The following is a 22293-nucleotide window of genomic DNA, read 5'->3' on the forward strand; positions in this document are numbered from 1 at the left end:
GCTTTCATGGGACACAAGATATCTCTTCCCAGCAAATTGATGGGGGTGTCAGCTGAGTAGAGTAGATTTGCAACTATAGTTTTACCTACAAACAGCATTTGGACCAGCTGTGTAAGGGGTATTATTTGTGTTTTCTCAGAGAAGCCTTCTGTATTGACAGACGTGCTGGAGAGGGGGGGACTTGAGCTGTTTCTCCCAATGCGTAAAGAAATTGCACCTGTGTCCACCATGAAGTTGTGATGGTGTATCACTACTGCTATGGTGGACTCATCTTGTGGTTGTGTTGATACAACTGGGGACATTACTCCCCCCTTAGGCTTCTCTGGGCACCCTCATTGCCAATCTGCAGCTGGGCCTGTCCAAGTATTGGTTGGACAGTTCCTTTTTTGCGATCGCCAACTTGTCCATATCCCCAACACTGATCAGCAGTTGGTTCTGCTTTTAGATCTGGGGTTGATTTGGAGCATCTGTATTGCTTTGGGGGAGGACCTCTTCTCCCTCTATAGCGAGTTGGTCCACCTCTTTTGCCCTGGTCGTCCTGGTTGTTCTGGTCCCAGTCTGGGATGATAGTTACCACCAAATGTATTGGGCTGCTGAGCGTCTGGCTGGTTAACATGAACATGAATTGGAGGCAACAGTGTAGCTGCAGAACGGCAAGGCGTTGTCTGTTCTTGCCCCTGCGGTGTTGGGATGGATGCTTGGGGTACGCTTGGCATCTGAGGTGCCACCTTTGCTGCTTACTGGATGTCACCACTGGGGTTTGGGCTTTGGGTTTGTCTTTGTTTGCCTTGGTAAATGGAAAATGGACTGTACTTGTATAGCACGTTTCTAGCGCTTTAACACTACATGTGATCATTCACCCATTCACACCCATCTATAAACTGATGGCAGGACTATCTAACCATTCATGCCTATTCATTTGAAGCAATTTGGGGTTAGTGTCTTGCCCAAGGACACATCGGCATGGACCAGCGGAGCCGGGGATCAAACCGACCCTGCTATAACACTGAGTCACAGTTAGTTCATTCAGCTGCAGCTGCGTGAGTTTATTGGCCAAGTGTCTGTTTGCCTCTTCCTCTCTTTCCTCTTATTGAAGGTCGACCCTGCTATAACACTGAGTCACAGTTAGTTCATTCAGCTGCAGCTGCGTGAGTTTATTGGCCAAGTGTCTGTTTGCCTCTTCCTCTCTTTGTATTTCTTTTCCTGTAGTTCTCCACATGGTGCACAATGTGTTTGAGTGCATCTACACACTCCTAACCTAAACCACCTTAACAGTTCTTGTGCTTTCTCGCCTGGCAGGTTCCCAGGAATCAGGGTTATATTTGGACTGTCATCGTGCCACCTGCTGAGGCCCTGCTGACACCCACTACTACTACCACTATCATTATTAGTCACATTACTATTATTATTGCCTGTACTATTACGCTTATTGACTTGCTTCTACCCTGGAGTCTTTGTGCTTTCTCGCTTCGCAGGCTTCTATAAATAGTGGCTGTACCTGGACCGTGGTCGTGCATCCTGCTACGGCCCTGCTGACACCGACTGCTACCACCATTATTATTATTAGTCACATTCACTACCCAGTTATATATTACCTGTACCATTAAGCATTTTAGCTTTACTTCCACCCTGAAGCCCTTTTTGCTTTCTCGCTCTGCAGGTTTCCATGAATCGTTGTGGTACCTGGACCGTAGTCGTGCCTCCTGCTGTGAGCCGACTGACACCCATTGCTACTTCGATTATTATTATTAATCACATTACTATCCCTATTTTCATAATTATAATTCTACTATAATAATTGCTGCTGTTATTATAAGTAGTCTTATTATATGAATAATTTATGTCATATACATTGAATGTGTTGTATCTCTGTTATGCTGTTCATTCTGTACACATGACATCTATTGCATTCTGTCCATCCTGGGAGAAGGATCCCTCCTCTGTCGTTCTCCCATAGGTTTCTTCCTTTTTTCTCCCTGTTAAAGGGGTTTTTTAGGGGAGTTTTTCCTTTGCCGATGTGAGGGTCCTGGGACAGAGGATGTCGCATGTGTACAGATTGTAAAGCCCTCTGAGGCAAATTTGTAATTTGTGATTCTGGGCTATACAAAATAAACTGAATTGAATTGAATTGAATTCTTGTTTATAACTTGTGTCTTTCAATTTGAAATATTGGCTTCCACTTCATTGCAGTGTGTGTAATCGACGATTCCCTGTATTGGCCATTGGAATTGGCCTTTTGTGGCCCATGCCATTTTTTCATGCATTGCTGGATCTGTTTTTTTATGATCTGGGTGCTGCTTTATTACCCACTCCACCTGTGCCATCGCACCTCCTTTTGTGGCCTTGGCCCCCATGTATCTCTTGCCTTGAGCTGATAGGTCCGACCCTTTGGTTCTTATCAGCACTAGTATTTAATGGCTTATATTCCCTTCCTCTCACAGGGTTAGATTCTTTCTTTACATCCTCTTCATGAGTTTTAACAAGGTGCTCAAAATTGCCTGTTCCCACCTAACTTTTCTGGGAACGACTGTGATACGCAGCCGTGGGTTTACTGTTACCCCATTTTACCCGGCTATTCCAAACCCTTCAGGTATCCCTAGTGCTGGGTTAGAAAGTTGCCACTGCACCTGGATCGTGTGAGTGTCACTGCCGTCCACCATCCGTGTAATACCCCTTGCCATAGAACTTGTGGAAACTCTTCTAGTGTTTGTTTAAGATTTATACATTTTGTGATTTGCTAAAGCTTTTGAATGATCTTTGTAGAGAAATGTGTTCCTATTCGTTTAGTTTCTACATCATCTTCACTCTCATAGTGTTCTAAATGAGACACCTCATCTTCGCTGCTGTCTCCCTCAATCATCAGTGTTAATCAACTTAAAAGTATGTACAATTAATAAGAATAATACAGTCTTAGGTTCCTTTTTACAGAAAATAATCAGCTAGTCCCCACAATATACTCGTAAGAAAAACTAGAAATGCAATTTTCGTTATTAGGCCCAGTACACTATGACTAACTCGCGTCTGTTGTCTTGCACCTGTGAATTTTGTTTTCACTATTTTACACAGCTATTAACTTTTTTATGTTAGCAGTATTTACATGTACTATCTACACTGCTCTTACATCCAACTCTGTCCAACCAGTGACTTTAGTTTATACACAATTTGGTGACATTAGTTTTTGTTCTGAGATGCAGGTTGATCCACTCAGGTTCAGGTCTTCAGAAGTCCTTCAAATGCCTCCTCGGCTGGATCGCTAATTAATGTTGGAAAAGAGAAGTTCAGACTGGGCCAGTTGATAAAGTCTAAACTACTACTCCAACTTTTAGTCTATTCTGTAATTTGCAGCTATTGGTGTCCCAAAGATGTTCGATGAATCACTGGAAAAGGTCAGAGTTTGATGTAATAGAGTTTATTCTTTGAGCAAAGAATCAACAGGAGCAGCCTCTTGAGACCAACTGAATATTATTTTCTTAACACTGTTTTATATAGTACCTCTGTCTGAGGCCAGTTCTCCTCCTTTATTTTGAGCAGGTCGTCCATGCTCCTCCAGTCCATGTTGATGTGTCTTCGGGCAAGACGCTTAACCCCAAATGTTTTATGTCTTGTTTTTTATGAATTGTTTTCGTTTTCCTGCTGATTGTAATTCTCGCTGTTGTTAAGCACTTTGTGACCCTTGTCTGTGAAAAGCACTTTATAAATAAAATGTATTATTATTTATTATTATAAATATACATATATTTAATAAATCTATAGCCAAACAAGGTTTAGCTGTGTGGTGAGTATCATTCAGGAATTTTCTAATCTTCTGACTCTTATTGTGCCCAAATATGACAGAATTTGAATACTTGGTGATTTTAACATTGATATGTGTTACCCATCACATGCGCTTGTCACTGATTTTATGCAGTTTATTAAGTATTTTAATCTCTCTTTCAATCTGTCAATGATCCTACTCATGACAAGGGCCGAACTCTTGACATTGTTCTCTCACTTGGCTTGACCTTAAATAGTCTTGAGACAACAGATATCAAGGATGGAATAAAGGATCTAAAGGAAGCTATCCTTTAAAAAATAAACCCTTGATCTGGAGTGCAGGGTCTGGAGGATGAATGACAAGACTAAGGAATGGTCATTCTGGTATTAAAAGTTGCCTTTGTAATATTGGAAAGCGTAATTGTGGAAAGTGTGAATTATGTGGAGAGGAAGGAACTGTGGATCATGTTTTATAGTTTTTTTGGAAAAATCTGTGATTTACTAAAGGAACATTCTGGTGTCAAGTGTTGGAAACTCCTTCTAGATTATTTAGGATCAACAACACTAATAAATACAATTTGAGAAATATTACTTTGAGAAATATTTAAAAAAAAAATGTAATACTCTTTTTTGTACAATTATTTTATTTGCTTTTTGTTTACGGATAAGAAAGAGGGTAGATCCTTGGTCCACACTCCAGGTTAATGTGTACCGGTAACGGACCCGAAAGCCGTTTGCCAACCGCCATTAAAAGCTAAAGAATAAGAAGAAGCGGCAAAAGCAGCAGCAGCAGAAGAAGAAGAAGAAGAAGAAGAAGTTGTTAACCAGCGTAAAGGTTAACTCCAGAAGATGGCAGTAAAGCAACGCCAAGGATGCCAACCGCCCTAACACGTCGAAGAAGAAGAAGAAACACTACCATAAGCTAGCAATAACGACGAGTTGCTAACCGATTTGTGACACTTGACAAACATATTAGTGAAAAGCAAACCCCGAGGAGCGACACGGTTACCGCGGCCAGCGGGTCATGCAACTCTCTAAAAGGTAATGAGCCGTAAAGCCTCGGGGTCTCGGCTCAGCGGCGCCCACAAACTGCAGCCACACTGGAATGACTGGCAGCCCAGGTTGGTGTTCCACTCGGGAGGAAGCTGGTATACTACACCGCTGACTCTTTGGGGCCTATGCTGTGTTGCTCTCAAGTTGTGGCCATCTATGGGGGGTGGGGGGTACTTTGTCTGTTGACTATATCATTGCAATATCACGATTATCATAAGTGCCTCAATGTGTTCTGAATCGTTGTTTTGTCATCGCCTGCCTCACAGTAGACACTACCGTTAAGGCCGACCGCTGCTGACTGCTGAGCCCGGCGGCTAACGTTAGCTCGTTTTGTTTAAGGAGCACTGGTTAGCCAACGTTGCCAGCCTGCCGCTAACTCAGTCAACATGCATTGACAGCAAGCGATACCACACACGTTAGTAAAACCATTAAACGTCCCATGCGCTACAATACTGGTTCACCTGAGTGGTTTTTAAATGAACCACAAGGGGATTGAAACTCTAAATGAGCTGTACTCGTTCAGCTAGCTAGTTAGCATCACCATGGTACTGTTCGCGCTGGCTAACTGGTTAGCCGAGCAAACAATTCAACGTTATCAACTTCCTAAAGAACTTCCGGATATATGTAAAGAAACACGTTTACATGAAACTATATGACCGAGTTTGTCTTGTAACTATTCGAGCTGATAACAAGCGACTACAGAAGTCAACACAGCAATTATTGGCGGCTTTAGACTCCTGCGTTAGCGTCACATGTGTTAACGTACGTTAACGTTACACCACGATAGTTGTTACATCAGGTGGTTGTGTTTCCTTTTTAGTGGGGTAAAGGCCCCAAGGCCCCCAGTCTCTTAACGGCCCTGAACGTCCCAGAACAGCTTTGAATCGAATGCATTTCAAATTAATGCACAATATACATTTCTAGAGTCTCATGGCCCTGCATCCTAACCAAATACGGGGTCCCTGTCTTGACACATGTGTTCTGGGACACAATCTAGTAGCCTACTAATACCTTTACTATTTTGAGTTGACATTATGCTCAAAGTACACATCTTCCTAAACAAGTTTGAATGGAACCATAGTGTCACAAATTATCACAACATTTATTTTTTTGAGATTCATGGTTGGGGAGCTGTATACGGTCACAATAGCTCATTTTTTTTTTGCCAGCGTGAGTTTATACGAATGCTGTATTGTGTGATTTGAATTAATACAACCAGGGCGCTGTTTCAGAAAGCAAGTTTAGTGAAAACTCTGATTTAGTAAACCCTAAGATGAGGGATACTGTGGGCATTGAGTTCCAGAAAGAGAGGGAATGTTAACTCTGGGTATGTTACCATGGTAACTGACTCTTTGAACCTCACCTGCTCACTGTCAGGTTTTCATTAACAAACCCTGAGTTTGTCTCCATCCCTCTTACAGAGCCACTCGCGCTGTTTCATGTCCTCATTCATTTAGCCGCTATCAAAGCGCAGGGCGAAGCATATTAAGTAGGGGCGGTTTACTGTCTGTAGAATGTAAATCCTGGTTGGATATTAGTTTTTTTATTTTTTTTATTGTATTTGTTACTCAGGAAATCTAAAGTAACCGTGTGTATGTGTTGTCAGTGAGCAGGATTGTGATGCAGTGTTCTATCAGCATTTCATTGACATTGTTAACCTTTACTGCACACTTGAATTAACTGAAATAAAGCTACTGAACGCTGTTGAGCCAAGATCCAAATATATATCTAACATTCAAAATCCACTGAACCTTGAGGCCTTTTCAAACCCAAATCACCAAATGCGTTATTGCTGGAACACATATGGCGTTACAATCATGCCTCCTATGTCATTGATCTTTATCATTTTCATCTTCAGCTAAATAAAAATGAGCAGCAGAGAGATGGTGTGCATTCTGTGTACTGGTAGTTCTGTTAGCGAAACACACTGTCCAAAACAGAAACCGTGTTCAAACGTATTCCACCCAACTGTGTCTCTCAGTGCACAGTAGTAGCTGGGGTTCTAGCTGCACTCAGGGGTGTGATCACTAGCGGCCCCTACCTGCCAGGAGCCGGTTAAGAGTAGTGAGTGAAGAGTATGAAACTGGGATTAAAAGGTGTTCTGAAGTTTGAGTCACTGCAACCACAAGAGCTCCTTGAACACGCAGCAATAACTGTCTACCCCACATTTTGTGCATTTTGGTGCAGCAGAATGCGAGATGAGCCATGGAATTAAAACAGGTGCACTCTCACTCAGTCATGGCCGCACACTGTCACACACATGACCTACCAAATAACCCCTCCCCAGGCTTATGTCTGGCAGAGAAAATACATTTTGAACAAGGGCCTAAACCTTACAGGGCCACATTTTAACACAGTGATAGTCTGCAGTAAGATGCATCATTTTAAACACCAATACACCAAAAATGAGTGAAGTTTGTTAATCAAATGTTCCTCTGGCTTCCAGGCTGAGCCTATGTCGACCTTTTCCATGCAACTGGCTACTTGGTGGGAAAAGTTGCTGTAGGCCACGTGCATTTAGTTTACAATCAGTACTATGAACACTTGATTAGACACATAGAGTTGAGGTTAAAGTGGAATCAATACAAAAAGGTCCCCACTCTCTCCAAACCTAGCAGAATTGTCAAAACAAAGTAGTAACAAATGGACAATGTTGTAGTCCAACATGGCTCTCCCTGGTGAAGCTGTCCTGTTTGGTAAGCAGCAATAACCTGTACATCAGTTAGGCTGTTCACAAAGTATGATGGGAGTAGCGGCATCTGTCCCAAGATCTTACACTTTCTAGACAGAAACTCAGAAATGATTTGGCATTCTAAAGAACACCTGAATACATAACCCTGTCCATTATGTCATGGATTCATACCTTTTTATGTTATGACTAGGAATGGCTGATACTAACTCAAATAACTGGACCTGATATCAGTGACAATGGCTGATTCAATTCTATATGTGTATACTATACATTATGTATATGACTCTGACTCCTAGCTAAACCTAGACCTCCAGCTATTAGTGGTGGTGAGTGAAGTGCACTTTCAGTTGATTATTTTCACTCAGGCAGAAGACTTCAACATGCTTGCAAATGATTGCAGTTCCATGAAAAAGCTGCATACTTCACCACGTTTCTTTACAATAGTAGCTTTGTCAAACATCAAGTGGAATTGATTTTGAATCGAGAATTTATTGTGACTTAAATCATGGAGAATCCCATATCGATATGGGATTCCCTTTCAGTCGTGGAGTAAAATATGATTGATCAAAGCCAATCCCAATGTGATGCCATGCAGTTGCTTCAGTCATAAGATTTGTCATTTTCTTGTGTGTCAGAGTTGACAGTGTGTCATCGAGCCCGGACGGAGTGAAGTCTAGAGAGCTTGGTTCAGCAGCGTTGTATGACGTGTTGCCCTCTAGCTGCCCTGACCAGCCAGCGGTGCCCAGCGATGCCTACGCTCCTGCAGATGCACACCAGGAAGAGGGTGAGGCCCCTTTTCTAAACTTCTTACTAAACTGGTTTGGATTGCTCTGATATCTGGATCCTAAGTTTTACCACAATGTATCTGCTGGTCTACGAAAGTTGTTGTTGTTTTTTGCACTGAATACATACCAGATAATTTTTGGGGAAATTATGTTTATAATAATTTTTCTCCAAAAAACACATTCTGCTCAAAGTTAGCTTGTATCTGTCTGCTTGGATCTGATAGTGTGGTTCATTCTTCTGGCCCCTCACTAACGGGGACAAAACGGGCAATGCTCTTTTCTTTGACCTCCATGGAAAATGTCATGAGGTCAAGGAAAGATTAAATGATTCATAAGATTTAAGGAAAAAACAACCACGATGCCAAGAGAAACAGACTGTACGTACACTACTGCAAATGGATGTTTTTTTTTAGCAGCTTCATTTATACCACCTGAGTGTTCTACAGTGACAACTCAATGCTGTACCATTCAAATAATACCTGTACAGAATCGCACCTCCTGTAAGGATGTTTTGAATTTATCCATAGTTTACAATTAAACGGCATCAGCTGATGTTATTCGGTCGCTTAAAATGTTTTTAAATGCAAGTGATCATGAGACAGCATTGTCTCCTTTCCTTCTGTAAAGCATGATCCATTATTGCTTATGCTAAAGGAGATAAGAAAGGAAGCAAGGAAGCAGAAGTCGACCAGCTCTTATCATGGCTGCCTCTTAGGTACTTCCGGGGTCATTTCCAAAAGTGAAGCCAAAACAGTTTTCTTTGAGAGGAGCAGGCATTTTAAACTTCAATGTCCCAGACGATTAGTTCATTTAATTGTAGGAAACCGAAATTGTGACTGCGAATAATATTCAATTTTTTTGTGCAGCACTCACCCATGGTGGTGGAGCCTCATTGTGGCTGAACCATAACGTCTGCCCTTTGTTTCCCCTAGAGATAAAAAGCCCTGTTAGTTGCTAGCTGCTGGCTCATCTCTGTGTTTAGAGACTTTTGCAGGCAGGCAATCCTGGTGTTACGGGTTGTAGCTGTTGCACTAGTGGGCCAGTGACACGTCTGATTAAATCAAAGAACACTTACAGTGACAAATATTTAATTATTTTCTAGCTCTTGGCACAAAAAGGATTGATTGCTCAATGGTATGTGTAGTGTGATCATATGATTGTTTATGTATTTATTTGAGGTTATTTTTACCTGTTCTGCTCAATTTGGCTCAATTTATTCAGTATGTCCTGGTTTCTTCAGCTAAGGGATGATAATTCAGTAATGACTATTCCGCTGCTGCAGCCTTTATGTTAATCTGATTGTATTTCAAAAGTGTAGCAGAAATGTATCCATCAAAACAGTTTTTTTTCAAACACGCATGAAATAAATACAACTTTGGATGTAATACATTGGTTTAATCTAACATGGTTTGTGTCCCTTAGATGGATATGAAGCTGGTCAAGGTGTCAGTGATACTACATTTGGTTGGAAGTCGGTGGGGCAAGAGTTGAGGCCCAATGATGTGACCACGGATTTGACTCCTTTTCAGCATGGAAACCGTGCTTTAGCTTCAAAGGATATGAGGAAATTGCAGGGTAAGATCTCTGACAAACATCCAATATTCTAAGATGTGAACAGCAATTTTTACACTGTAGTATTGCTACTTTTACTTAAAGTTACAGTGAGGACCTTTTACCTGGTTCTGAATCAGTCTCAGTTTAGTCTTGATCCTCTATATGACCTCCATCAGTAAACTAGACCATCAGAGAGAAGACCGTCTGTTTCTATATAGTTATTCTTAAAGCTCGTCATCGGACACACCGGCTTGGATTCCGGTGAAATCAGATGAAGTCATGCAGGTTCACCAGAAGCTCCTTTAGCTCAGACTCCAGCGGGGCCTCCAGCAGAGACCAGTCCACCGTGGACACACCCAGATCTGGCTTCACTGCAAACAGAAGCTCCGGAGGGAGGAGGAGAGTTCAGCTGCTGGCAGCAGCGTCTAATCCTCCAGGAGCAGAGCTTCTCCTCTCGGCTCTGCTGGTCCCCGCTGGGAGCCAACACCAACGCCACACTGCTGGAGACTCAATCATGCTTCAGCTTAAAAAAAAATACTTAATCAGGGGCCCAGCTACAGTGAACCATTACAAAACGTAGAGAAAACTGATGGAGGGTATTCCTCACTGTTGCTTTATTTTTGAATTAGGACCTGTGGTCATGCGTTTGCCTCGGTACTTTCTTAGCTTTACTGTCATTTCCTGTAACCCGCTGCAGAAACTACACAAGACGCAGCATTGGCTGGTTTACTGCCCACACAGAGCATGCCGTGCAACATGACATAGACCAAACTAATAGATGATGAAATTTGATGACTTATCGATTAGTTGTTGCAGCCCTCAACAAGTCTATGACATGGAGTGCGATTTGATTTAATGCTGGGCTGTCTTCAGATGTCAGCCCGGGCAGCAAACACGCCAATGTTGGCAGCGCAAGATAATACAAATCCAATGAATCATTCATAGCTACACAAGTAGCTACTCATGGAAAAATGAGCAATATCAACTAGTTCAAATGTGGTTGATTTCCTGATGTCAAGGTATATGTAACCCTAAACACTGATGATGAGCATTTGAGCCTGCACACGGATGGCAGCAGGCTGTGGTACAGCAGATTGAGTGGAGTGAGTGTGTTGTGACTGACGCGTGGCGTTACTGTTGCAGACAGAGGGATGGCTCACTCAGATGAGTCTCGGCTGGCCAACCTCCTGCGCCGGGTCTCCAGGGAGGACGATCGCGACCGCAGGCTGGCCACCCTCAAACAGCTGAAGGAATTCATCAGCCACGGCGAGAGCAAAGTGGTCAGTCACATTTTCTCCCTTTCCCCTAAAAACCACCTCAATACAGAACATGTGCAGTGCCCGTTCAAAGCATCTCTGCTCAGAACGGGCCAAATGTTTGGTTCTGGAGATCCGCTCATACAAACAACTTCTCACTAACTCACACTTTCTTGGTCCTCAGTAATACACCCGCCCCAAAATACTTTACAAAAGGCCCCAAAAGCACTTAGACTCATCTCTGTATACTACTGTGTACTTCTACTTAAGAGGAAAACATTGTAGTATGCTACTACATTTACCTCCAGAGAGGCATTTTTATAGATTTTACTCACAAAATCAATGATAATTAAAATATCAAAGTGAAAACTCTACCTTGAACAGACTTTAAGTATATTTAAGTACATTGCACTGATAATGCCTCTCTTTCACTCTGCACACAAAATAAAGATTGAAATACAGGACATTTAATGTGTGGTCGTGTACTTCTACTCCAGAGGAAAACGTTGTACTTTGCATGTAGCTGACAGGAAAATGTAACTGCTCCATTGCAGATACAGATTTACTCACTATTAGAATGGAAATCTCCACTTTTTTTTACAGACCTAAGATAGATTTAAGCACATTTTAACACAATTGTAAATTCTAAAGCTGTCATGATGTGTTCAAATTATGTGATAAATGTGGTTTTGGTGAGAAACATAAACCAGTTATTTTCCCAGCAATATAAAGTAGATTATTGAGATGAATTATGACCTGTTTAACTTCCTAAAACTATCATTTATCATTAAATCTACTTCCAAAAACTACAGTTATGTATTTCCTATTCATTAGAATTGCGTGTCTTCTGCAAATAACCACTATAGTTGTCAATAGCAAAGTAAACAGATAACACTCAAATTTTTTGATGATTTACATTGACTCATGATTGAAATGATGCCGTGCAGTTGCCATAGCATTGCATTTATATTGACATTTTATGTTGCCGTCTGTGATTCAAAATGATACTGTCATATAGATTTAAGGCCTTGCTGCCCAGCCCTCAGGTGACACGGCATTAACCACACTCTTTAGCAGGTCCCTCCTTATGCTGTTGGATTTTCCTATACAGATCTCCAAAAGAATGGCTAAAACCTCAACTTGTAAAAGTTCTTCCTTCATTCTGTAGTAAACTTTCATGAATGAACACTCCTGGCCTTTTATGGTATTATTGGGGCGTTCATTCATTATGTTTACACTGGTCATTTACACAGTTATCTGAAATTAGGAGTGTCTGCTGAATCTGATGTGACAGGAAAAAAAAGAAAAAGTTAAAATAAGAATATGTAAATGTTCTTGCATGAAGCCCATTTTTCCTTTTTCACCAGCTGCCCTTAAGAAGAAATATCTTCTTAAAACACACTTTCTAGAAAAATACTGACATTCACCAATGTTTTGTTAATTTGCATTTGTCCTTGGGGAAGAACAGAATCCCCTGCAAAATATTTGGTTTAGTCTTTTCTTCTGTTTTGCAGTTGTATAACATAGGATTCTGATTACATTCATAATGGGCCCACAAACAGGCAAACCTGTGTCATACACAATAACTGAAACCTTAAACCTTGTATTTTATCCTGCACAGACCCTGGTCAAACAGTTGGACACCATCCTCAGCACCTTGAATGACATTTTGAATGAGAGGTAAGAGGAAGCTGCCTAGATGCTTTAGATTTATTGGGCTCCATTCTGAACATAAAGAGTCCTGCAGGGATGACGTATTGTTGTTGGCCAACCTGGAAGTTGGCATCGACAAAAAGCCAATGGGATTTTGGATTAAAAAAAATAAGCTCTATGGCAAACACAAGTTTATGATACCTCATGTTTTGTTCAGTAAGATAATCTTGACAAATATACTCTGCTTCTATGATTTTTGAAGCGTAAATACCATTGGCAGAAGTAAAAAGCCTAGGTTAGGCTAAAAAGGAACTACACCACGGTCACATGACTTCACATCACCACCACTTTGCTAAAGCAGGATTTTTGGTTCAAGACATGACTTTAATAGTTTCATCAACCACTTGCTAGAAGCCGCCTTTAGACCTATGAAAGATTCCAATTTTTTTTTTTTTTTAACAGTTTAAACAGACAATAAAGTTCAGTAAACAGTGAAGCTGTACTTTTTCATTGTTTTATATTCATGTAGTAGATTTACAAATGACAATAAGATGGTAATCTGCATGAGAAATACATTTTGAAAAAAATATATATATTAGAAAAATCATAGGGTTATAGTGATTAATTTGACTTGTAAATGTCATACGCTTATTCTGAGCAATGGTGCCTGCCTGAGACATTTGTATTGAAAATGATTTGATTGAAGTGCTGAACTTTGTTGTCCTTTTTAGAATAACCATCTCAATTTAATAGCTATTTTGTATGAAAAACCTAATGCACCTCTGTCTGAGGCATGACATGACTCCCAATTCCCCCCCCACATGCCATGCAGCCTCTTAAATGATGTCTCCTTCCCCGTGTTGTTGACGTGTGCAGCAGTAAGCTGTTGTGGGAGCTGCGTCAGGACGCCGCAGCCTGCCTGGGTCTCCTTTGCACGGTGCTCAGCTACGAGGCTGAGCGCATCTTCAAGTGGCTCTTCCTCAAGCTCACCTCGAGCAGTCGTGACGAGGTGAAGCTGTTGTACCTGGTGGCAGCGCAGTGCGCTTTGGAGGCTGCTGGAGAGAGAAAGGCCTTCTCTCACGTCATGCAGGTAACCACACGGAGGCTGCAGCTGATTTCACTACAGATCTGGGGTCTCATTTATAACCGTTGCGTAGCACAAAACAAGGCCATGCAAAAGTTGTGATCTATAAAAACAAAGTTAACGGGAGAATGTGCGCACCTGTATGGGAACTCTGACCGATGTGAACAAACATTATAGAGATGCAGAGCACCAATAGTTTTCAATAATCTTGTATTAACTGTGCATATTTCACCAAGTACGATCTTAGTTTTTTTTTTTTAAAGATTTTGTGTGTAAAAACGCTTCAGTGAACACAACTTAATTGAATCATTTCTAGTTTATTCCATAGGGACACACACCTACATCATACTGTACACAGACAAACTGACAACAGCTATCAGATGCCAGTATCAAAGCCACTGAAGTTACCATGGTTACTGTAAACCTGGTCAGACATTGATTCCCACCTCATCTTCACCACCTGCACACAAGGATTGTGTAAATTAGCACAGTGTTGGGAAAAAAGCCAATGACGGCCCTCGCTCAATAACTCCATATCCTCTTCATCAGCCCTAATCATAATGCAGGCCAAGCTCATCTTAATAAAACTTAATTGCATAATAGTGTTCACTTGTCAAACTTCCCATTTCTAAATGATATTCAGGGTGATGGATACCACCAATCGTCACAATCAGTCTGATTGCTGTAAACGTATAACTGCATAAATGGAAGAATTGGGAGGAAACGAGTGTTCAGGGTTCACCTCACCCTCAAACACTTCGATTCCTTTTTCAGAAAGAAACATTTTCTCGGTCATCCTCTCGGGGGTTGGCGAGGATCACCGTAAAGATCCATTGATCCACAGGCTCATTTCTATGGACACAACACAGCATTCCCAAGATGCTTTGCGTTGATGATTTATGGTGGAATGTGGGCATATAGAGGGCGAGATGGGAGGTCGATCCAGGCCTCATTTGTACGCACACAAACATTAAGTGTAGATCCTATACGCTGTTTTATGAATGACACCCCAGGGCTAAGCTTTGCACCTCAAACATACTGAGGCCAGCAGGTTCATATAGATGGATCGTGTATGTATGTGTATGTGTACGTGTGGGCGGCTGTGGCACATGAGGTAGAGCGCTTGTCCTGTAACCACAAGGTTGGTGGTTCAAACCCCTCTACCGGCAACATGCCGAGGTGTCCTTGAGCAAGACACCTAACCCCAAGTTGCTCCCCGGGCGCTTCATTGCAGCCCACTGCTCCTCCGGGATGGGTTAAATGCAGAGAAATAATTTCCCCATTGTGGGACTAATAAAGGCTTAATTATTATTATTATTATATCATGCTAGTACAGTCGTAGAAAGTGTATATTGTCCGGCTTAGGGGGAGGATTTTCTGCACTGAGTTTTGGACTGGACTGGACTCTGTTTGTGTTTCAGCTGGTGATGAGCAACCTGCAGTCCATTCTGGAAAACGTGGACACACCAGAGCTGCTTTGTCAAAGTGTCAAGTGTATTCTTCAGGTGGCTCGCTGTTACCCGCACGTCTTCAGCACCAACTTCAGGGTGAGTGTTCGAGCACCGCTTGGTTTCATATGTTGAGGCTCACAGGGTCAACTAACTAAGGTGTTGCTGCTTTTCCCACAGGACACAGTCGACATCTTGGTGGGGTGGCACATTGACCACACACAGAAGCATACACTCACTCAGCAAGTTTCAGGTCAGTTGGTTTTCTTTATTGGCAGATTTTTAAAGTTGTGCCTGGTGTTCAGATTTCAAACAGTTTTGCCCCCTCTGCTGGTAATAAAGCCGGGATGCACATATCGTGAAGTTCTGGGTCATACTGATGTTGAAAATAAAAGAATTGTCCGATAGCTGATGCTGATATGGATGTTGCAGTCATTTTGTTTTTGCTGTTATGTATTCTCTTTGGTGCCACATCTTCATATAAAAAAAAGAACTGAGCCGTTTTAAAATCATTCAGCAGTTAACATCTTATGTCATACATGTCTTTGTATGAGCACAAATTTAATATTACAAATGTAAGTCTCAACCTTTTGATATAACCTTTCACATGAATAAGATTCTTAGAAATGCTTAAAAAGCCCTTTAAGTGGCTATACATCTACCTACTCAGTGAGAAGAATGTTTCAGTACGTAGCCCAACAAAAATATTACTTTTCTGAAACATAAATTAAATCTAAATGTAAAAGCAATTAGAAACCTAAGCAGTGTTTCCCACATATAGACCAACTTGGATGGGCCACTGAGGTATATTAACGGTACCAGTATATTTGGTAACCCAATAGAGCTAATTTAATTTACATTTTATTCATTAATCTGTGAGAGCGAAACCATCCGCAATCAATGAACTCGTTGACTAGTCGCAGCAGAGCCATCGCTGCCTCAGCTGTCAGGGCCGGATCCACAGCCGGACTACAATGAAGGGCCGACATGCTGCTGCACTTTGTTCACCAGGAACTTATGAATCTGAATCACTGGTTCCCTCAACAAAAAAAGCTAATGAGATTTTGGATTACTGGGTTTTTGTCTTTTAATATCCCCTTAGCTCCTCTCAGGCTCCTCTTCACACCAGTATCACTGATGCTCAGTAAATGGGACTAATGATGCTCTGGGTGGTTTTCATCACCCACTGTAGAGCCCCCCTGTCCTGTGCCGTGAACATCCCATGTAAGGTTGTAATGTTTCCAGTCAGGATGCTTTCTAATGCTACTTTTGTCAGCCCTAGAGCGGGAGCTTGTTTTTTGGCTTTACGTCTTTTCTCTCCTGTTTAACGCAAACAAGTAGTGGTTGTGTGTTGAGTTTTAGATGCTACCTGAACACATCCCACTGCCTATCTGCTGACAGCGTAATGGCAGTCCTGTGATTTATTTTTGATCTGTTCTGTTTAGGCTGGTTACAGAGTCTGGAGCAGTTCTGGGTGGCAGACCTCACCTTCTCCACCACTCTGCTGGGACAGTTCTTGGAGGATATGGAGGCATACGCAGAGGTGAAGTTAGTCCAGAGTCTTAAAACATGCCACGTTAAGCTTCTCTACAGCTACGCTCTTATGCATTTCATGCTCATCAACTGTCATACAGTGTTTAGGTATATGTAAATGTATATGATTTTACAGGCTAGGTCTTTTGCCAATGTAAATCCTGGAAGAGCTGGAAGATTGTCTGATGAAATGTGTCACTTAATAGAACTTGACTTGACTGCGTCTGTGCTCTGTTTAGGATCTGAACCATGTGATGTCAGGCGAGGTGGTGGATGAAGACATCCCCCCTCCCTCAGTGTCACTGCCTAAGCTGGCAGCTCTGCTGAGGGTTTTCAGCACCGTGGTCCGCAGCATTGGAGAGCGATTCAGCCCAATCAGAGGACCACCCATCACCGAGTTCTACGTCACCGATGTAAGAGCTACACTAAGGATGAACGGGTTACTAGTCCAAAAAAAAAAAATACACTGAAAAGTAGATCAAGTCAACTCCTTGGGGGAAAAAATGAGAAAAGCCCACTAGCTGTATATCCTTACATATAATTAAAATTGAAGCAAAACTTAATTTAAGTCAATGCAGTTTTATTTAGCCAAGGATTAGGTAGTCCAATATGCACCAATATATTCCATATTGGTGCATCTTTACTCCCAAGCAACAGCTTTTCCGTTGTTTTTTCGGCTCAGAGAGTGAGCGAGAGAGAGCACAGCAATGGTTGTGCAAGCTAGAGAGTGAATGAAGAGAGGGACTGCCGTTGGTGAGAAGAAAGCCAATAATTAGAATGATAAAACATTAGTTTCTGCGCAAGTACACCTATTCACACCCCCTTACAAACATGCGGGAAGGTGCCATATTTTCAGTGATGTCGCCCAAAGCAAAGTTCGTCCTGCTGTGGCCTTTGTCTCTGCTCGGTCAATGACATGCCCCTCACAGCAGAGACGGACAGCGGTAACACATAAACAGAGAAGCACATGATGTAACAACCCGTTCTCCCCGCTTTGTATCACACACTAAAAAAGTGCCACAGACTAAAGCTCGCTACGCTGCAGGGCACGACAGAGCAGAGATGTCTGACCTGAGAATGAGAGCGGAGCTGTACACTCTGCTTACTGGCTGCAGGTGTCATCCCCAAGTGGGATCCAAATGTTCTTTGCTGACGCCAAGAAACGCCCCGAACACAGCCAAATAAGAATGAAAAGAGGAAGTCCAGAGGGCAGGGTCTCTGCAGATACAGACACCAGCACACACTTCTAGTGGGTCGTAAATTATGATAAAGAGGGATTCAGTCTTAACGTTGTTTTTATTGCATATTATACCTTAAACCTATATATTTATATACAGTGAGGCTTGTGGACATGTGTTTTTTTTTTTTTTTTTTTTTTTTTTTTTTCATTAACACATTAGTTTATTTCTAACACTTGCTGCAGCAAAATGATCACATGTGAAAACTATGATTACATGAAAGGCACAGTCTGGGCCATGGTGCAGTTAATATCTGCCTCCTGCCACTTGGACGGTGGTAATATGTCCTCATAAAGTTAAGTACATTCCTATCAGTGACTGTGAAAGCCATATCCATGATGTTTTTTTCTCTCTGTTCTTTGTTCCCTCAGGTCTTGAACCGGGTTCTGTCCTGTGTGACCACGGCAAAGCAGGTTCAGTTCAATGAGCCAGTTCTCACAGCAGGGAATGAGTGTGTGGGTGTGTTGCTGGCTAGCGTGGAGCCCAGTGGTCAGCTAATGGAGGCCGTCCTAGTCTATGGCCTGGACCAGCTGGACTGCTGCCGGGCTTGCGGCCCGGACTATAATCTGGCAGTGCTCAGCCTCGTCACTCTGGTACGGCTGCTCTTTACAGTTTGATCACACCTGCAGTAGGGCTCCACTGTTGTGGCCATAATGATGATCCCAATTATTTCAGCAGTATTGAGATCACAATTTATCTTTGGGATATTTATCACATCTGAACGATATTCGAAAAAACTAACATAGTAATTTTAGTTTTTTTTTTCTTTGATAAAGATGTAGGAATATTCGCCCTAAATTTTGTATGCTACATGTTTAGGTTAAATGCATTAATCAGTTGCACTTTGAGAGCGAAATTAAGAGGCTAGATGTTCAATTGTGTTTTGATTTTATCATAAACACATAAACTATACAAACAAAATGTAATTGGATTGAATAGAATTCCTGCAAAGCCATACATTTTTCAGAGAGGCTTTCCAGACACAGAAGACCAGCAGTCTATTTTCTGTTACATTTTCCCTTTTTAAGTCATTTTGTTTGCTTTCAGATTGTGGACCAGATCAACACAAAGCTGCCGGCGTCCTTTGTTGAGAAATTGTTGGCACCGGACTCCCAGCTGCTGCAGCTGCGCTTCAATAGAGAGAAAGAGGTGTGTGAGTGTGTTGCTTTTTTATCAAAAAACTGTGTAAGAGGTGAGCTAAAGGTTACTTTGCTAACTTGTAAGGTTTGGTTCATGTTTTCTATATGGCAAATAAACTACAGGCCCAAAAGTATAATAGTACCCAAACATTCCAGCTAGGGATGCACTGATCTGATCAATATGGATAAGCTCTATGCCTCACTGTGGTAAAGAGACTGGGAACAATCTTTCATGTGTAACGCAGTATCAAGTTTCAATTAAATATTTCTTTCCTAACTTTGTGTGACAATTACATACATAGATATAAATGTACTGATGTAATGAACTGTTATTTATTCAAATATTAGTATCGGATACTAGATCGGTCCATTGGTCCAGTATTGGACCGATACCGGTATAGGTGCATCTCTGGCCATATGTATGTCATAGTTGTAGATATTGAAAAACCATGAGCATTTATCTCCTGGTATAACAGCCGCTGAGGTGAGCCATAAGGTCTGGCTCGCTTCGTTCCAGTTCATCCCTAAAGTGTTGGATAGGGTGAAGTTCAGGGCTCTGTGCAGGCCAGTCAGTTCTTCCCACACCCATTTATTCTTTTTTGTGTGTGTGTGCATGGTCTCCACAGGTGATGTCAGCTGTTCATGGTGTGTACCAGGCACTGCTAGGCCTGAAAAACATTCCAACTCTGGAGGCAGCTTATAAAATGGTTCTGGGTGAGATCGCGTGTGCCCTGTCCAGCCTGACGGTGACCCAGGAACCCAGTGATGGGGCCCCAGCTCCCAGCAGCCCCTGCACCAGCATCCAGCACCCTGCTTTTGCGTCCCTCACCCTACCCGCGGAGAAGGCCCAGTTCACCCTCATCTTCAACCTCAGCACCCTCACCACCATCGGCAACACCAAAAACTCTCTGATCGGGGTGAGCCACTGTGCTTTCTATACTGTTGATCACTAAATACACTCTGAGTCACACTCTGGAGACGTGGCACCGGTAGGTCAAATTCTGAAATGTTCAAGGTCTAGGAGACATGGTATGTCTACGTCATATTTTGATATCACAATCATTGTCAGAGCAAATATCACAGTTTTAAAAAATGTTCACGATTATCAACCAGAATGTTTCTAATAACTTTAGCTAATGAACTAAAATATGTATCATCATCAACTATAGCCTACTTACTTTATTAATCTCCTATAGTGGTTATTTGCATATATACACACACCATTCAAATTATTAGAACATGAAAGGTTGTATTTGTATTAACAAAAGAATCTTGTCATTAGTAGTTTTAATTAAGTATTATAAGCTGCTTAGAACTAGTGTTAGGAAGTTAAACAGCTCATAAGTCATCTCTAAGATCTCTTCTTCAAACAAGTGGATTTATTCAAGTTTCTCACCAAAATGTCAACCCCCTGCAAAGTCTCCCATAAAGCTGGAATGACACGTCTTGTTTTTTTGTCTTCTCCTTCAAACGGACTAAAGACCACGCTGTGTACCGTGGTCTTTAGTCCGTTTGAGGGGGAAGACAAAAAAATAAGACTTATTGAATCGCTTTAAATGAGATATAAGTGCAGCAAACACAGAAATACTTCATGTAATGTGTGGGGCAAATCAATTGTAATGTAAAATGTTGAGTAGTGTTGTATAGTTATTTTGATAGAAAATTCGTTTTCTATGGCACATGGGGCTTTCTGGTCTAGAAATACAGTTTTTCTTGCAGTGTAACTGGATGAAGACGACCCATTCACTATTGTTTGGTTTGTGTCTCCTTCTATTTTCTGCATATTATGCATATTTATGCATATTTATGCATATTTATGCATATTATTCCTATATATTTCCTTCCTGCTGCTGTCAGGTTGCACAACCAACTCTGCTCCCAGCAGACCACATGACCACAGGACAATAATAACATAATAACATGACAATAGAAACCTGTGCAATACATTGCACATTGCACTGTGCAATAATGGTTAAAAAAGTTAAAAGTAGTTGAAATAGTTGTTGTTTTTTTCTCTGTCTGTAAATATAGTATTTCAGTTATTGTTGTTTTTTCTACTGTTTTTTTTATTGCTTATTTATAATACTTGTTTTTATTTATTTTTATTTTTCATTTTTTATTTTATTTTTTATTTTTATTTTTAGCTTGTCTTCTTCTGCTATGTGTCTTGTGTGCACTTTACTCTGCGCTGTTGTAAATCTGCAAATTTCCCTGCTGCGGGACTAATAAAGGATTATCTTATCTTATCTTATATGGCCCACAATCCAAAACTAGTGTGCCCACCCCTGCACCAGTCTACAGTTTAGTTCATATTCTTCCCTGAAATACAGAAGTACATCAGCAGCTTGATACCAGATGAAAGTTCATTCTTGTTGACCTTTGACCTTTTGACACACAGGCTCATTGTCATGGTCCTGGTGAAAAGCCTTTATTGTGAAGCTGCATCAGAAGATGAACTGCTGTTTTAATGTGTCCGTGCGTGTCCATGCTGAAGTGTGTTTCACGTGTTTTTAGATGTGGGCGTTGTCTCCTACGGTCTTCGCTCTGCTCAGTCACAATCTGATGCTGGTCCACTCTGAGTTGGCGGTCTACTACCCTGCCGTCCAGTATGCTGTACTCTACACCCTGTACTCCCACTGCACCAGGTAATGTCTGAGCCATGCACACACACACCTCTACTGTGCCGTTCACTGCAGTAGTCTGAAGTTTACACATCTATTATTACCTCAAGTGGGCCTCAATTTGTTTCTACTCGCATATCAAGTTGAACTGTCACTCATTCAAAACCTGGTAGAAAAAAACTGTAACTTTTGCAAAGTTCCTGAGACCCGGTCTTATTCAGACATGTTGTATGACAACTCAACTGTGCTTCATGTGTAACATCACTGCAGTTTTCAAATGAATAGTTTTGGTGCAGCCCATCTTCATAGTTTACTCAAAACCCATTAAGGCTCCCAGTGAGTCACCCTGGCTTCTCTCCATTCTGTCCACTTTACTACTTTTCGATTATTATTATTAGTCACATTACTATCCCTATTTTCACGGCTATAATTCTACTGTAATAATTGCTGCTGTTATTATAAGTAGTCTTATTATATGAATCAT

At 41.5% G+C, this 22293-nt stretch overlaps 1 protein-coding gene across 2 annotated transcripts in view; it reads left to right on the forward strand.

The window, feature by feature from the left end:
* Window positions 1-4465: 4465 nt before the first annotated feature.
* The window catches only part of smg1 (SMG1 nonsense mediated mRNA decay associated PI3K related kinase), a 59227-nt gene continuing 41399 nt past the window's right edge, over window positions 4466-22293 (forward strand). Inside the window, exons 1-14 of one of the 2 annotated variants that reach the window (XM_054606754.1) lie at window positions 4466-4874; window positions 8134-8282; window positions 9706-9858; window positions 10981-11117; window positions 12715-12773; window positions 13623-13836; window positions 15252-15377; window positions 15459-15531; window positions 16724-16821; window positions 17051-17224; window positions 18421-18642; window positions 19097-19198; window positions 19815-20105; window positions 21703-21833. In XM_054606754.1, the coding sequence (XP_054462729.1) occupies window positions 4798-4874; window positions 8134-8282; window positions 9706-9858; window positions 10981-11117; window positions 12715-12773; window positions 13623-13836; window positions 15252-15377; window positions 15459-15531; window positions 16724-16821; window positions 17051-17224; window positions 18421-18642; window positions 19097-19198; window positions 19815-20105; window positions 21703-21833 (2006 nt within the window). In that variant the 5' untranslated portion in view covers window positions 4466-4797. The remainder of the gene's footprint in view (window positions 4875-8133; window positions 8283-9705; window positions 9859-10980; window positions 11118-12714; window positions 12774-13622; window positions 13837-15251; window positions 15378-15458; window positions 15532-16723; window positions 16822-17050; window positions 17225-18420; window positions 18643-19096; window positions 19199-19814; window positions 20106-21702; window positions 21834-22293) is intronic. The other variant, XM_054606755.1, reaches the window with a different exon arrangement.

Source organism: Anoplopoma fimbria, chromosome 11 (genome assembly GCF_027596085.1).
Source record: "Anoplopoma fimbria isolate UVic2021 breed Golden Eagle Sablefish chromosome 11, Afim_UVic_2022, whole genome shotgun sequence".
NCBI lineage: Eukaryota > Metazoa > Chordata > Actinopteri > Perciformes > Anoplopomatidae > Anoplopoma > Anoplopoma fimbria.